Genomic DNA, 17,051 nt, shown 5'->3' with positions numbered 1-17,051 from the left:
CGACCAGGACATATTGTTTGGAGTCAATGGCACCAGGTTTTCATGTTTATTTTGTCCTTGGAACAAGTATGCCCAACCCCCTGCAGCACAAACCCTTTGGCTGCCAGTTTACAGAGAAGCAAACTGTCTTCAGTTGAGATAATATGTGTGTCCCTATGTTAATGCTGGTCGAACTTGTATTTATGATTCATTAATGAAAAGCCTTTAATATTAGGGTGAGCGTTGTAAATAAACGTTTTAAAGTCACACTGCACTACTTACAGTGGTTCCAGTAAAGAAACATTTCAAAAGTGTACACACGTTCGAAAAGTTCAACAATATTAGGCTAAGTATAATGCTCCCAGAATGCTCTTGATTAGATGCAAATGATTACAGAAGCTTGTAAGCAAGAGTGATGATCCTTTGATTTCAAAATAAAATGTTCCGAAAAAAATGCAAGGAGGAAAAAAACGTTTCGCTACTATGAAATTTTAGGTGCTTTTTCTTTGAAGCGTCATTTGTTAAAGTGTGTTGATGCATGCTAGTATTTCCCCAAAATATTCCTAATGGAAAATCAGTGTAACTATTTTCAACAAGATTATGGGAAGCATGAAAATAAACAAGCACTGGCAAAGACAACCAATCCAAAGTTTGATGTCAGTCTTTTGGTTTCGTCAATGAGTGTCTTGTTTTGACATGGCTTTTGTAACACTTTATTGTTGTGGGAGCTGCCAGGCCCTCACCATTGCAACAAACACCGGCAAAAAGCAAAAGAAGTTTTTTGGTTTCAAAAAGCACACATTGCCACCAGTGGCGTGACAAAGGCCCCGCAGACCCTGCCCTAAGTGAGTCTGAAGGGCGGCCCCTACCATGTTCTATGCGGGGGGGGCTCCAGTTTTGTTACACCACTGATTGCCACAGTAGTTCCTGGCACTGAACAAAACTACTTTGTGTGCCACTATGCTCCTTGTGGAACCGCAGTATGCGATCACTCACAGTAAAGCCAGCAGATATACACAGAAAGAAATATCTTGGTTAACACCAGACCTAATTAGGGGCCCAATTCTTAAACAAAGTAACAAAAGTGCACCCATGGCATATATCTTTGAATGAGTGGCTTTCATGAATTCACAAGAACTTAAAGAAGTAGACCAGGAAATCGTACTCCTAGAAAATATTTGTCAACTGTATTTTAACACGAGCAAATATGCATGTGCGGATATGCTCATGTGAAAATCTATTGAGTGTTTACAAGTTTACTTTCCCTCTAACCACTTTTTTCCCCAACCCTTGGAGAACTTCTACCTCTGCCATTGTTAGGAGCACATTTCCAACCTTTCTCAGTACGGGAAAAGATTAGAGAAGAGCTGGTGAAAACCCTAAAATAGGCAAGTTATTAGGTTTGCAGACTAAGAGGCATTCCAGCCCTGGCACTACTGCTTCCTGCTGCCCCCAATATATAAATCTGCAGAAAGGTGGCAAAATAAGGAAACTGCTATAGTAGGGATTGAAATTACAAGTATTCAAGCTCTACTATAGTATTAGCCGTGGTATAATCAGAGAGGCTATTATCAGAGCTCTTACATAATGGGATTTCTGCCATAATTTGTTGTGGCACTACATGGCACCAAAGGGACAAGTAGATTTTTTACAGGACAAGTAGTTTAAGAAGCAACCTGTCCCATGAACAAGTAGATATTTTATTAAATTCCACACCCCTGGGTACTCCTATTTTCTACAAAGGACAGCTATGTCTTCCTCAGTAATAATAGCTTTTAGGGCCTTGTCATGTTAACATTAACTTTTTACATATCCAACTTTCAAATACCATGCATACTACCTTGTGGGCTACAATGACTACATAAAGGTTCCTACTAATATTCAAAACAGATTTTTTTACCTGCCAATTGGAGTTATGTTAACAGGTTGCACTGCAGGTTTAAACTGCAGCAGTCATGCTATAATGGTCGACCTGAAGCCATATTTTAACTGTCACACAAGTGGGTGCCACAATCAGTGCTGCAGTCCACAGGTGATATTTAACTGTCCATGCCATGGGTGTAGTTTCTACAGCATGTACCATGGCTTTATAGGAGAATTACATACACTAATCAGGGATTAGCCAATGTATACATGTTTTAGGGGTCAGAGCACATTTGTTGGGCACTGGACAGCAGTGGTTCTGTGTGCAGCCAAAAGACCCTCAATACACTTCAGCAAACAAATGATGGTGGTGGCTATGCAAAAAGGGACATTTTCTTTCACACACATGCTTAAATAAATATAGCAAGTAGTACATTTATGTTAACAATAAACAGGAAGGCCGCTCAGCTGTAATGAAACAAGTTGCACCTAACTGCTCGACACACTAAAGACTTGGTTGCCTCATTCAAGTCCAGGCCATAATAATTGGTGAATGCTGTGGATGTTGCTGAAGCCTAGAAACTTGCTAGGTCATTACGTAGTAAGATTACAGCTGCAGAACTAACTTTTGAAATGTTTCCATCATCTGTTGCAGAGTATAAAGAAAGGCTTTTGGCATTAGCATCATAGGAGACTCACAGCTGTGCTGTGTGGCATCGTAGGGCCACTCGCTATGTCCACAGCATTCATCATATTCCTGTTATTCCCCTTAAGACCCTTTGGAGTTCTCTTCACCTATGTAGCCTGGCGATTGGCCATATGTATATATATTCATAGTTTGGTCTATATTGCACATCCAACTGTGCTAAACTGTAAGCTGAATCTGACAGCGCCTGGTCACTAATGTACGTTACTAGTTCATAACCCAGAATAGTTATTGAGAGATGCACCAACATCTTCAATGACAAAGCTTGAATCCATGTAAAAGATAACATCGAAGATAGTACAAGGACGTCTTGCACAGCACTGGTCGACAGTGTCACCAACAGCTTTAGTCGGCAAGGTAGCTGATGATGACAACAAAGGAGCTGCCGTCAAAGAGGCCGTGGATGGAGGCATCATCAACGGAACAATCGAGGGGTTCTTCACGGCCATTGGCTGGGCACTCCCTGTTGACAGGGTCTTCGTGGTCAGTCGCTGATGACGTCTTCTTTGTCCTCAAGAGAGTGGTCATATGAGCCAATGTTAGAGATATGGTCATCATCGGGGTTGGCGACTGTGTCCCCTTCTTTAGCGATGAGGTTTCCTGTGGATGACTACTTAGGCAGAACTGTGACTGAGCCTCAGAGGAGCTGGGTTTTCACACCATCTTGAACACATTGTGCTCCAAAGCACGTTTCAATGTCTTGTCAGAGGAACCTTTGTTTTCCTCCTTTTTCAAGGCACATCCTGGCGCTTTTTCAGAAAATTCAACCTCTGGAAATGCTAAAGATTTCTTTTTTTGTGCCAGCTTTGTGGCAGTGCTTGGTGGAGGATTGAGCACAGAATGATCTGACAAGGGGATGTCCGGGGACTATTTCGACTCCACGAGGCACAAGGCCAGTCCTCTTTCCATCCTTGAAGACAAAGTCTGACAGATGTCGAGCGAAAGGCCCTGTGCTTTTACTGTATGCAATATAAATATATAAGATGAGCGTCATCTGCATAGATCGTACATTGCCCACAAGTGGAGCAAATTTTGAAGAGATATCTCTTCTCTTTATCTTCCAGGATGACAGAGTGGAGAAGTGTGGCACAATGGTTAGAGTGGCAGACCCTGAAGCAGAGATCTGGCTCAAGAACAGGGTTCAAGTCCCGCTTCGGCAGGTCTTGGGCTCAATTTCCCTTGGACCAGATAATTCTCGCCTCGGTGCCTAATCTAATTAATGGGTCCCACTCTGCAACTCTGGGCAATAGCTTGCTTAATCTCCACAACGGCCCCACCAGCGCTTGGATGCCTGGCTTCACACTGGGGGTGCCCAGGAGTGGGCACCTCACAGGGAAAAGCCAGGAGGGGTTCCATAGCGGTATGAGTACAGCGCCTTGAGACCCTAACGGGTGAGTAGTGCGCTATACAAGTGCAAAGTTTACAGTTTACAGTTTTACAGTTTTACAGCTGAACTTTACCTTTTGGGCAGTAAAAAAATACATAATTCCAGTAAAACTTCACTGCACTGTGTAGGTGAAGCAGGAGCTGGCAGAATTCCAAGATAGTTGTAGAAAAAGAAAACATTCAGTGAACTGTCAAGGTACAGCAACTCCAATCATATATGCCGTGGTAGAAATCTCAGCTATGGTGGTCAGCAGGAGGAGTAGAGTGTTGAGCACACCCACCTCTTTGGCTGAAGTTCAGGTTGTTTCAAATGAGGCTGTTGTGCTACTAAACAAGCACTGTTGTTGGGCATAATTAACAGTATTTATTGCTATTTTAAAGGTACCAAAGAGTCCCAGCCTGGTGACAGGGAAGGTACAAGCAAGTAAAACTATGAATGGTCAAGTGATGGAGAATAGTACATTAGCTGAGGAGTTTGTCTATATTTATAAATATAAACCAAGTCACAAGTTATTAAGAGATATTTACAGATGAGGATCTACTCACATTTTGTAGTTTTTAATTAATGTTTTGCTTTGTTTTCACATAGAACTAATAACTGTATTTGAATGAGAATCAGCAAAGAATTTTGTTAGCTCAGTTTTCCACAGTTAGGGCCTGATTACGATCTTGGCGGTTGGAATACTCCCTCACAAATGTGACGGATATTCCGTCCACCATATTACAATCTGCATAGGACATAATAGACTCGTGATACGGCGGACGGGATAGCCGTCACGTTTGTGATGGAGTAACCCCATCTACCAAGATCGTAATCATGCCCTTAGTATCCTGGTTGGGTTAAAGTGCATTAGCGCTGAATGCATCAGTCCTTTTTTAAATTATTATTATTATTATTTTTAGCCATGCTGTATCTCAGCCACGTTGCAATGCAGCACAGCTACACATCGTTGCCAAAGTCAGCAATTCCCATGCTGTACATCATGAATAACAGGCATTGGCACAGCCAATAGTCTCAAAGGCGAGAATTATTGGTTTTGTCAATGATTGCTAGGTCTCAGCACAACACCCCTGGGATTCTGAGCAAATCAATTAATCTTCCCATGCATGAAAAAGAAAAAAAAATGTATAACATTTGGCAAAAAATCCTATCACATAAAGAAAGCAATTAATCCATATCTGTGAAAATACATTTAGAAACAGATAACATCTGCTGTCACAATAAAAGTAGATAACACTGTCACAATAAACATCAATTTCTGGGGGAAAAGGGGCTTCTTTGAAGTGTGTGTGACATAGTGAAACATAGGTACAAATGGCAAGAGGTTCAAACAAGAACGACAGGGAAAAAAGTAAAAATAAAAGTAGTATTTCAATCACAGCGCAATCAGTGGAAGGACCGCAATCAAACTGAAGCAATCACTACTTGGTCCATGCTCCAGCCGGAAGAAGAGGAAGTGAAGCCAGCAGGCGATGGCCAATTAGAGGGCAGCAAATAAAAGTGACAATGAAGTCAACAAATGTTAAGCAATGGGTGGGCTGCAGCCCCTTTTGTATACAACATCTCTCGCAACCATGAAGCACAAGCGCTCTCACAGGGGAGACCTAAAAAGCAGGATATATTGAAGAGGTGTGAGCATTTAATCTGCCTACAGAAAAGAAAATGTCTTTCTTCAATCTACTGCATCATTTTGCAGCTGTTCATTGTGAGGGTTATTCAGACCCATGAGTAAATTGTAATACAGGTGGGCTATAGTGTTTGCACTCATTTACACTTTTCCACATTTTCATGTCTTCCACTTTTTGCACAGGCGGTAAAGACTAGCTTGTATGCAAATGCCTGCGCACCACAGCGAGCCAGGGAAAAAGCACCAGGTGCAAGATGGGTGCAAAATGTGGTTCCTCACCTTATTCTTTGCTATTTACCAACATAGCCAGAATCAGATGGAAAATCACACCCAATACCTAGACGAATGTTATTAGCATAGTTGTTTCTTTGCCAATATTACTACCTCAGGCATTTAAATGGTCCTGGCTATGTCCAAAGCCTAGGTACATATAGCACTTATTCTTCCTTACCATCATCATCCTTTCGAGCTCCACTTCCGACAAAAGTTCCGAAAATTCTTTGAACGATTCCGCTAAAAAGGAACACAAAAAATACAAAAGACACAGTTAGGAAAAATTCCAAACAGCAAGTATCGCTATTCTAATGTATTAAACCAATCCTTAAAACTACAGAAGACTTTCACTGGTCAATTTACAAAGGTTCCCTCTGGGGGTGCAATGTGTGTGCTTTCTTTGTATTGTTACCGAAACCTAATAAAATGTTCTTATAAAAAAAACCTAAGAAATGGTTATGTTTTTTTTCATTCATGTCAAAATTGTTAACAACACAGACACCCCAAAAGTCAAAACTGTAGTCCATGTTAAATGCATACAAAACATGGAACTATTTTTCCGATTTTATGGGGTTTTTTTTGCGGTTCAGCACTCATTTCTTTTGCCCATCCTTTTCTCAAATATTTGTTTTTTTCTGAAGATGTTGACCACTGCTATCTGTGAGAAAAGTCAATACACAGCCGACTGTGATCTCTGGGCTTTGAAAGAGCGTTGACATGGCCAAGCCACCCTACTGCAGTACTGTTGGCCCTGTTTTTAAAACCGAACTTGAGCTCATTAATAACTTCCTCTCTCATGGCCACCAGACAATTCGAATTTTGCTGACAATGGGACGCCACCTCACATAAACCACATCTTATGTCACAAGGCAATCTAAAACCACAATTGCCCCTTGTACCTTTGTGAAAATAGAACAGCTTCAGGAATACTCTTTCCACCCACTTGATGACTCCGCTCATCAATGTCTGGACTTAGTAAATGGCTCAAACTTCATTGCAAGCAGTTGGTTGGGTCCGTTTCCTCTATGGAGTATGCTTTATCCCTGGTCAGAAACTAAACTACTCCACAAACAACCCTTGCACTTTCATGGGGACCTTCACTTACCCGCCTGTGACAATATTCATCTTTCCAGTCACACTTTCCATGGCCCAAAACCCAGTTTAACACTTTGAGTTAGTATGGGAATGTAAATAGCACGAGAATCCATAGGTGTGCCCACGCGCTAAGACTGCGCCATCTCGTGCGGGGTCTCCTAAGCATCCTCCACACACAAGATGCTACTGACGCTCTCCATCAACTCATTCTCCACTAGCTCTGCTGCTCACTTAGGGCCAGATGTACCAAAGGATTTGACCCATTCTGTGTCTATGGGGAAATGCTTTAGTACATATGGCCCTTAGTCACCAGCTCTATCTTTACTCTGACCACAGCAGGAGAAACGCCCCCCTTTTCTCACGCGCCCCACAAACAGACGCTCTTATTCCACGCCAGAACAACTGGGAGAAACCAGGAGATTTAAATCCCATATAAATGTTTTTAAATTGCTGAGGAGGCCTTAGCAACGCCCACGAGGGCGCTGTCTGGAGGAGACTTCCAGCTAACGAGCGAAAGATGAACAGAAGTTCCCGCAGTGACTCATCTGGGCAGGTTCTGCTGTTCTTATGCAACCAGAAAGAGCCAATAATAGTCGCATCATTCCTTGGCGAGTACAAAGTCTTAGAGACGAAGACGGTTCTTGGCCAGCATTATCCAAAGTTCCATCTGTTATTGACACGTTGCTGACGTCTTAAGTATGCACGTGCCTCGGATGAAACTGTACCAAGAAGTAGAATTTCTTAAATCCATTATACGGACGTTTTTCCGCCAATTCAGAAGGCGCTTCCCACAAGTACTTCCCAGCAGACACACTGTGTTCTGACCATAGGCTACTGTAAGAAACGCAAAAGTAACGATCAGCATCGTTAATAACAAGAAGATATTTCCACAAGTTCTTGTTTCTTAAGGTACACATTCATCTCTCTTTCAGCTGCTAGACATACAGCAACATCTAAAACATTGCTGGGAAATAGTAAATGAACAAAATACTGACAAGAAACTGCTAATCAGGGGAGACAATACTAAAACCAATTATCACCCAGCATCTCCATATCACTACAGACCAGAGGTGCACGCTCGAACACCCTTTCAACTGCAACAACCAGTGATGCATCATCGGTGCCAGAGCCGCAGAAGACATGAGAGACCTTAATAACAACAATACCCGATGGGCCAAAGGCAACTCACAGGCCACAAATCTGGGCCTTCAATGAGAGGCATTCATTTAAAGCTAGCAGCCATCCCCCTGATAATAACAGAAAACAATGCACATGGCTCCTGGAATTAATATGAAATGGAGGATCAAATTATGTGGCAGGGTTGACTAAATTATGGGAGCAGGATAAGACGGTGGTGCAGAATTATGTGGCACATTCTGTGCCAGTATTATTACTCTATTTTGCCATTTTAGCACACATTTATACTGTCATTAGTACCAGATTAACAACAGAATACAGCAATTGGCTTCTTAAGGGTTCCTGGTTAATATTTACACAGGCTCTGCCACTGTTTGGCACAACGTGTGACACTTTTTTTCAGTAACCTTTGATCTATATAAGAAACTTTTTTGCTGAAACATGCAAAGCATGCAGCAGATGGTGGATTAGGTGGCAAGTGTGGTTAGTCTATAATCCTACCAGAAGGGCCACAGAATATACTGCTGAATTGCAGACACTTACTGGTCTTCGCAATGGATTAGACTTTGGGAACTAAAAATGTAGTTCTCAAATCCCCATCTGAGCGAAGGTAAATGGAACAAGTCACTGGAAAGCAGCCGCGTGGAGATTTTGAGGTTCTTGCTGCAATATGTGAAGATCAATGTAACTTCAGATGAGACGGGTACAGAACTCCCAGTGCTCAGTCAGCATTTCTTGTAGACCTACCTGACCTGCCAGAGGCTCCCCAGACCACTGGTGTTAATTACTGTGGCTCAGTTGACAGGTGGGTCTGAAATGGTTGTGACAACTACTCTCCTTTCTTCCCCACAGCAAGAAGTATCAAATTTGGACAATGTGTGTCCAAGGCTCACTAAGCATTTATCTTCCCATTGATTACAATCGGTCTGTGCCTTTTCAACACAGACTTGTATCACCTCATTGGGGTGACATACTACTTCAGGCTTGCGTCTACTATGTACGCGGTTAATTTGTAAGTGAATTGTATTGTAGCTATTGTATAGCGCTTACTACCTCTAGGTGGAGCGCTGAAGTGTGTACCCAAGTGTATAGAAAGCTGCGCCATGCAAGATCTGTGGTTCGAAGGGTGTTGCTTTTGTTTTGAGCTTTTGTGGGAAGTGTTTTCATGTAGCGCACAATGACCATCGCCATGTGGTTATCGTGTTTTGGGACACAGCTCCAGGCGGTGTAATTGGTGAGGGTATGTGGGCGATTGACGCACAAATTATAATCAGAATAATGAGTAAACCATACAGGCACCTACACAGCATCAGCCTAGTCATAAGGGCAGTGGGATGATGTGCGCATGTTCAGCAAAACAAGGGGGATGGGTCAATCAAGGAAAGCCTAGTAATCCGCATGGCACAAAGCGTTAGGAAGAGATGGTGCTGAGTAAATAAATGCCTGAATGCCAAGAATGGGAATTGGTCACATGGGCAATAGCCATGCACTTTTTTAAGGCAAAGACACTGCCCGTTGCTGAATATATACACCACACGAGTAAGGAAGGGATTGGAAGAGCAATCAATGCTGGCGACCTGCGCAGAAACTACACAACCTTTAAAAAACTCAGACTCCACCTCCTCCTTCAAGGCCGAAGGACGTTGACATTTTCAGCAACAGGTTCAGACCCCAATCCCCTCTCTAGCACTCGGAGGCTCCCAAAGGAGACCAGCACGGGTCATGCAAGCACTAGTCAGGCATCGGGTCAGACCCAGCCAGACTGGCACCATGCACATGCAACAGTGGGAGACAAAGCACTTGGGATTGTGCCCCGAAGCGCAACGGGTGTGTGCTCCCGCTTTGGGGGGCACCGCGGTTTTACAGAAGGGGCCGCAGCTAGTTGTGCGACTCATTCTGTAGTACTGATAGAGCCGGCGCACATGTACCACCAGTGCTATCATGAGAGGGGGTTCCCATATTTGCATGGCGGTGTGGCCCGATGCAAATGAAGGAATGTCTTTGCCTCTGCGGGCCCACAAATTTATAGACGTGGGCACAGATGCAAACAGGGCCTCGTAAGGCGCACCCACAATGTGCCACAAAAAGATGGCACATTCTTATTGCGGTCCTGCAGGAGGATGCAACTACCCACTGCACCCACCTGCGGGGGGATCTCTATGCCCTCTGTAAACTGCGGGCAGGTGGCCGCCTGCACAGAGTAACGTGGAACAGCTCTGAAGCAGCCGCTCTGTATTTCACTGAATGCGCTAACCCCAGAGCAGAGCAGGTTTGAGGCTGCCCTGGGGGCATTCATTGTACTAGGGCACACTGCCCCTGTTTACACCCGGCGCATATTTTGAAAGGTGTCCCGTGGCACCAAGAGGGAGAGTGCCCCTGTGCGTAATACGGCCTATGATAGCTTACTGCCCTGACAGCATAAGAGCCAATCAACCTGCTTTGTCTTCCCCTCCTGTCCTCTCTCCCACATGAGCTCAATACTTTCATGCCCCAGACTCATGCTCTTTTAAATTTACATAAGGAAACAGTCTCTTGGCTTTCTCGAATTTACTTCAGATAACTAGAACTTTCATTATTAGTAGTGAATGATATCTCAGAGACAATGCGGTGATGGCAGACTTACGCTCCTTCCATTGTTTCGGCTAAAACAGCAGCATGATACAGACTGGGTAATTCTTACTTTGTTCAATCTTAGCCCAGCTCTTCCCTGATCAATGAACCTTGCTAAAAACACCTTTCACATTTGCCTCCTAAAGTTAACTTTCCTTTCAGTCTCCTCTTCTGCTCTGCCTAGTTCCTTCCCATTCCCCCGCCCGCCATACACTGACTCTGATCTTGCCATTAGCAAAAGGCCTTTGATGTGAAATGACTGTAGCCAAAAGATATCATTTGCTGACCTGGACAACTCCTAATTCAGCCTTTCTGAATGGCAGCTTCAGCTAGTAGAGTGTGTTGAGTGAGTCTGCTGAATATTGCAGTTTTAGTCTGCCATGGGACAGCAGAGACTTTGACTGCCTTATTCATCAAAGAGCTCTGGCCTTTGGCCCTGTAGGCAAAATCAAACCACCCATTACTACTTTAAGACTGTTTGCAATGTCACAGGCTAGCCTTGCTGATTCCTGGAATGATGGTCCAATCATGCTGACACTTCCCACTGCAAAAATATGACTACAATGTGTCTTTGTCAGCATTAGATCCGGTCCCTGCTATTCAGGAAAAATGAAAGTACCCCTTGACACTTTAAGGCTATTCGCAATGTGTCTGGCTAGCCTTTCTGGGCGCTTCGTTCCATCCTGCTGACGCTTCCCACTGAGAAGATATGACCCACAATCTGCTTCTGTGGACAACAGAATATGAAAATACAATGACCAGAGTCAGGAACTACAGAATCGCATCTTTTCTTCCCTATAAGCAATCCTGTAGCGTTCACACACATTCAAACTACTCGTGGGTTGAACAAGGTGGGATTTGTTCTGATACAGCAGACAGTATATATTAATATACCCACCTTATAAGTATTTGTTTTTCCCTGCTTTTGGAGCTAGCATCTAGACAAAATAGGCAACCAGCTACATATCAGCAGCGTGGTACATTCTGGTGACTGTCATACATGTCCCAATATTTAACCATTCATAAGAATTCACTCAAATTCCTTCTAGCACCACACTGCTCCCACAAGAGGATGGCTCAAACATGCTTTGCTTCCATCACCTCATGTGATTAGAGTTCTCTAATAAACCATGTTACATAAACAGATGCTGTAAACTTTCCCCCAGTGCTTGGGTTTCTGAAAATAGCACAAAACATTATGGGGCTCATTTCACGTTACAGCTGGGGGTCCACAGGTCTCAGAATGCTCACCTGTTAACAGCTATGTAACATAGCTGCACTCCTTAGGTTGAACATGACCACACAGTGATCACCTGGCAGCTCTCAGCAATGCGTAACAAGGACAATACACCTGCCAGAGTTAGGGTACTTGCCCTGAAATACCCAGTGACAAGCTGCAGCGTGTAGGGCAGGAGCAAAGAACAAGCTTCAGCCTGTGCAGGCAGCACAGGGACCTAAGAATTGGCAAATGTCCTCATGTTGCAGATGTACCTTGTGTGCAGCACTGGTTTTCCTTTATCAGTCATTGCTATCAAGCAAATTAGGACTACACAACCAAGATACACTTAGATTTAAAATTCAGATCAGAATTAAGCATGTGAACATGAAGTAATCTCACTTCTCTGATCCCCAATTACTGCCATCAGGATCCCCAAGGAACCAAATGTACAACATGCTCTGCTACAGCGCGCAGGTACTTTATAGGGTAAATGTGAGCAAAGTGTGCATTATACAAACGTCAACAGGAAAGCCCTCGTGCAGACCAGCTTACAATGTTTGTATATAAGTAAATATATAACCTAAGCATCTGTAAGTCTTGTCCAAGCCTCGGCATATGCTTGGGCGTGGCCAGTGAGCAGCCGGCCAACAAAGGTTGTCGTCATAGGCAATGACCACTAAGTTGCCATACAATGTTCATATGCACTTACAGTTAGGTAGAACATGCATTTCCTATAGTGAGATGCAAGCAGCCATCCAAAAACCACAACATTGTGTATGAGACAAGGCGCCTCACAGTCTACGCAAGCCTGAGGACCTCACTCTGAATCTTCTAACTTCATGTCCACCCACAGAAGATAGGGCCTGCGGCGTGGCTGGGGCAGCAGGTATCCACCAGCTACACTGACTTCTAGCTTCTAGGGCAGTGATTGAGCTGTAAGACCTCACCAGCGTGAGGCATCTCGCGACTCCATGCAGGCAGTGATTGAGCTGTAAGACCTCACCAGCGTGAGGCATCTCGCGTCTCCATGTATGCAGTGATTGAGCTGTTAGATCTCACCTACATGTGGCATCTCGCCTCTCCATGCATGCAGTGATTGAGCTGTTAGATCTCACCTGCATGTGGCATCTCCTCTTTCCATGCATGCAGTGATTGAGCCGTTAGACCTCCCCAGCATGATTCATTTCCTCGTTCCATGAATGCAGTGATGGAGCTGTTAGACCTCACCTGCATGTGGCATCTCGCCTCTCCATGCATGGAGTGATTGAGCTGTTAGACCTCACCAGCATGAGGCAGCTCCCCTCTCCATGCATGCAGTGATTGAGCTGTTAGACCTCCCCAGTATGTGGCATCTTACCTCTCCATACATGCAGTGATTGAGCTGTTAGATCTCACCTGCATGTGGCATCTCGCCTATCCATGCATGCAGTGATTGAGCTGTTAGACCTCACCAGCATGAGGCAGCTCCCCTCTCCATGCACGCAGTGAGTGAGCTGTTAGATCTCACCTGCATGTGGCATCTCCTCTTTCCATGCATGCAGTGATTGAGCCATTAGACCTCCCCAGCATGAGGCATTTCCTCGTTCCATGAATGCAGTGATTGAGCTGCTAGACCTCCCCTGCATGTGGCATCTCGCCTCTCCATGCATGCAGTGATTGAGCTGTTAGACCTCACCTACAAGTGGAATCTCGCCTCTCTCCATGCAAGCAACGATTGAGCTGTTAGACCTCACCTGCATGTGGCATCTCACCTCTCCATGCATGCAGTGATCAAGCTGTTAGACCCAACCTACATGTGGCATTTTGCCTCTCCATGCATGCAGTGATCGAGCTGTTAGACCCAACCTACATGTGGCATTTTGCCTCTCCATGCATGCAGTGATTGAGCTGTTAGCCCTCCCCAGTATGTGGCATCTTACCTCTCCATACATGCAGTGATTGAGCTGTTAGACCTCACCTGCATGTGGCATCTCGCCTCTCCATGCATGCAGTGACGGAGCTGTTAGACCTGACCTGCATGGGGCATCTCGCCTCTGCATGCATGCAGTGATTGAGCTGTTAGACCTCCCCAGCATGAGGCATCTCCTCTCTCCATGCAGCCAGTGATTGAGCTGTTAGACCTCCCCAGCATGTGGCATCTCGCCTCTCCATGCATGCAGTGATTGAGCTGTTAGGCCTCACCTACATGTGGCATCTCGCCTCTCTCCGTGCAAACAGTGATTGAGGTGTAAGACCTCACCTGCATGTGGCATCTTGCCTCTCCATGTAGGCAGTGACTGAGCTGTCAGACCTCACCTTCATGTGGCATCTCGCCTCTCCATGCATGCAGTGATTGAACTTTTAGACCTCACCTGATGTGGCATCTCGCCTCTCCATACATGCGGTGATTGAGTTGTTAGACCTCCCCAGGATGTGGCATCTCGCCTCTCCATGCATGCAGTGATTGAGCTGTTAGACCTCCCCAGTATGTGGCATCTCGCCTCTCCATGCATGCAGTGATTGAGCTGTTAGGCCTCACCTACAAGTGGCATCTCGCCTCTCTCCATGCAAACAGTGATTGAGCTGTAAGACCTCACCTGCATGTGGCATCTTGCCTCTCCATGCAGGCAGTGACTGAGCTGTCAGACCGCACCTTCATGTGGCATCTCGCCTCTCCATGCATGCAGTGATTGAACTTTTAGAACTCGCCTGCATGTGGCATCTCGCCTCTCCATGCATGGAGTGATTGAGCTGTTAGACCTCACCTGCACGTGGCATCTCGCCTCTCCATGCATGGAGTGATTGAGCTGTTAGACCTCACTTGCATGTGGCATCTCGCCTCTCCATGCATGGAGTGATTGAGCTGTTAGACCTCACCTTCATGTGGTATTTCCTCTCTCCATGCATGGAGTTATTGAGCTGTTAGACCTCACCTGATGTGGCATCTCGCCTCTCCATACATGCAGTGATTGAGCTGTTAGACCTCCCCAGTATGTGGCATCTTAGCTCTCCATACATGCAGTGATTGAGCTGTTAGACCTCACCTGCATGTGGCATCTCGCCTCTCCATGCATGCAGTGGCTGAGCTGTTAGACCTCACCTGCATGGGGCATCTCGCCTCTGCATGCATGCAGTGATTGAGCTGTTAGACCTCCCCAGCATGAGGCATCTCCTCTCTCCATGCAGGCAGTGATTGAGCTGTTAGACCTCACCTTCATGTGGCATCTCGCCTCTCCATGCATGGAGTGATTGAGCTGTTAGACCTCACCTGCATGTGGCATCTCACCTCTCCATGCATGCAGTGATTTGAGCTGTTAGACCTCACCTACATGTGACATTTTGCCTCTCCGTGCATGCTGTGATTGAGCTGTTCGTCCTCATCTGCATGTGGCATCTCTCCTCTCCATGCATGCAGTGATTGATCTGTTACACTCAACCTACATGTGGCATTTTGCCTCTCCATGCATGCAGTGATTGAGCTGTTAGACCTCCTCTGCATGTGGCATCTCGCCTCTCCATGCATGCAGTGATTGAGCTGTTAGACCTCACCTAAATGTGGCATCTCGCCTCTCTCCATGCAAGTAATGATTGAGCTGTTATACCTCACCTGCATGTGGCATCTCACCTCTCTATGCATGCAGTGAACGAGCTGTTAGACCCAACCTACATGTGGCATTTTGCCTCTCCATGCATGCAGTGATTGAGCTGTTAGACCTCCCCAGTATGTGGCATCTTACCTCTCCATACATGCAGTGATTGAGCTGTTAGACCTCACCTGCATGTGGCATCTCGCCTCTCCATGCATGCAGTGACGGAGCTGTTAGACCTCACCTGCATGGGGCATCTCGCCTCTGCATGCATGCAGTGATTGAGCTGTTAGACCTCCCCAGCATCAGGCATCTCCTCTCTCCATGCAGGCAGTGATTGAGCTGTTAGACCTCCCCAGCATGTGGCATCTCGCCTCTCCATGCATGCAGTGATTGATCTGTTAGGCCTCACCTACATGTGGCATCTCGCCTCTCTCCGTGCAAACAGTGATTGAGGTGTAAGACCTCACCTGCATGTGGCATCTTGCCTCTCCATGCAGGCAGTGACTGAGCTGTCAGACCGCACCTTCATGTGGCATCTCGCCTCTCCATGCATGCAGTGATTGAACTTTTAGAACTCGCCTGCATGTGGCATCTCGCCTCTCCATGCATGGAGTGATTGAGTTGTTAGGCCTCACCTACATGTGGCATCTCGCCTCTCTCCGTGCAAACAGTGATTGAGGTGTAAGACCTCACCTGCATGTGGCATCTTGCCTCTCCATGCAGGCAGTGACTGAGCTGTCAGACCTCACCTTCATGTGGCATCTCGCCTCTCCATGCATGCAGTGATTGAACTTTTAGACCTCACCTGATGTGGCATCTCGCCTCTCCATACATGCAGTGATTGAGTTGTTAGACCTCCCCAGCATGTGGCATCTCGCCTCTCCATGCATGCAGTGATTGAGCTGTTAGGCCTCACCTACATGTGGCATCTCGCCTCTCTCCATGCAAACAGTGATTGAGCTGTCAGACCTCACCTTCATGTGGCATCTCGCCTCTCCATGCATGGAGTGATTGAGCTGTTAGACCTCACCTGCACGTGGCATCTCGCCTCTCCATGCATGGAGTGATTGAGCTGTTAGACCTCACTTGCATGTGGCATCTCGCCTCTCCATGCATGGAGTGATGGAGCTGTTAGACCTCACCTGATGTGGCATCTCGCCTCTCCATACATGCAGTGATTGAGCTGTTAGACCTCCCCAGCATGTGGCATCTCGCCTCTCCATGCATGCAGTGATTGAGCTGTTAGACCTCCCCAGCATGTGGCATCTCGCCTCTCCATGCATGCAGTGATTGAGCTGTTAGGCCTCACCTACATGTGGCATCTCGCCTCTCTCCATGCAAACAGTGATTGAGCTGGAAGACCTCACCTGCATGTGGCATCTTGCCTCTCCGTGAAGGCAGTGACTGAGCTGTCAGACCTCACCTTCATGTGGCATCTCGCCTCTCCATGCATGGAGTGATGGGGTGTTAGACCTCACCTGCACGTGTCATCTCGCCTCTCCATGCATGGAGTGATTGAGCTGTTAGACCTCACTTGCATGTGGCATCTCGCCTCTCCATGCATGGAGTGATTGAGCTGTTAGACC

General features: G+C 45.8%; 1 protein-coding gene across 2 annotated transcripts in view; it reads right to left on the bottom strand.

Annotated features, from left to right (window-relative positions):
- The window catches only part of OPHN1 (oligophrenin 1), a 449,584-nt gene that overhangs the window by 260,849 nt on the left and 171,684 nt on the right, over nt 1–17,051 (bottom strand). For both annotated transcript variants that reach the window (XR_011199075.1, XM_069210164.1), the window contains exon 3: nt 6,014–6,075. Coding sequence is in view for 1 of the 2 variants with exons in the window: in XM_069210164.1 (XP_069066265.1) it covers nt 6,014–6,075 (62 nt within the window). In the remaining variant the exon portion in view is untranslated. The remainder of the gene's footprint in view (nt 1–6,013; nt 6,076–17,051) is intronic.

The sequence above is a fragment of the Pleurodeles waltl genome, chromosome 2_1, assembly GCF_031143425.1.
Source record: "Pleurodeles waltl isolate 20211129_DDA chromosome 2_1, aPleWal1.hap1.20221129, whole genome shotgun sequence".
Lineage (NCBI taxonomy): Eukaryota > Metazoa > Chordata > Amphibia > Caudata > Salamandridae > Pleurodeles > Pleurodeles waltl.
The sequence above is the reverse complement of the archived record's forward strand: the minus strand, read 5'-3'. Positions and strand labels throughout refer to the sequence as shown.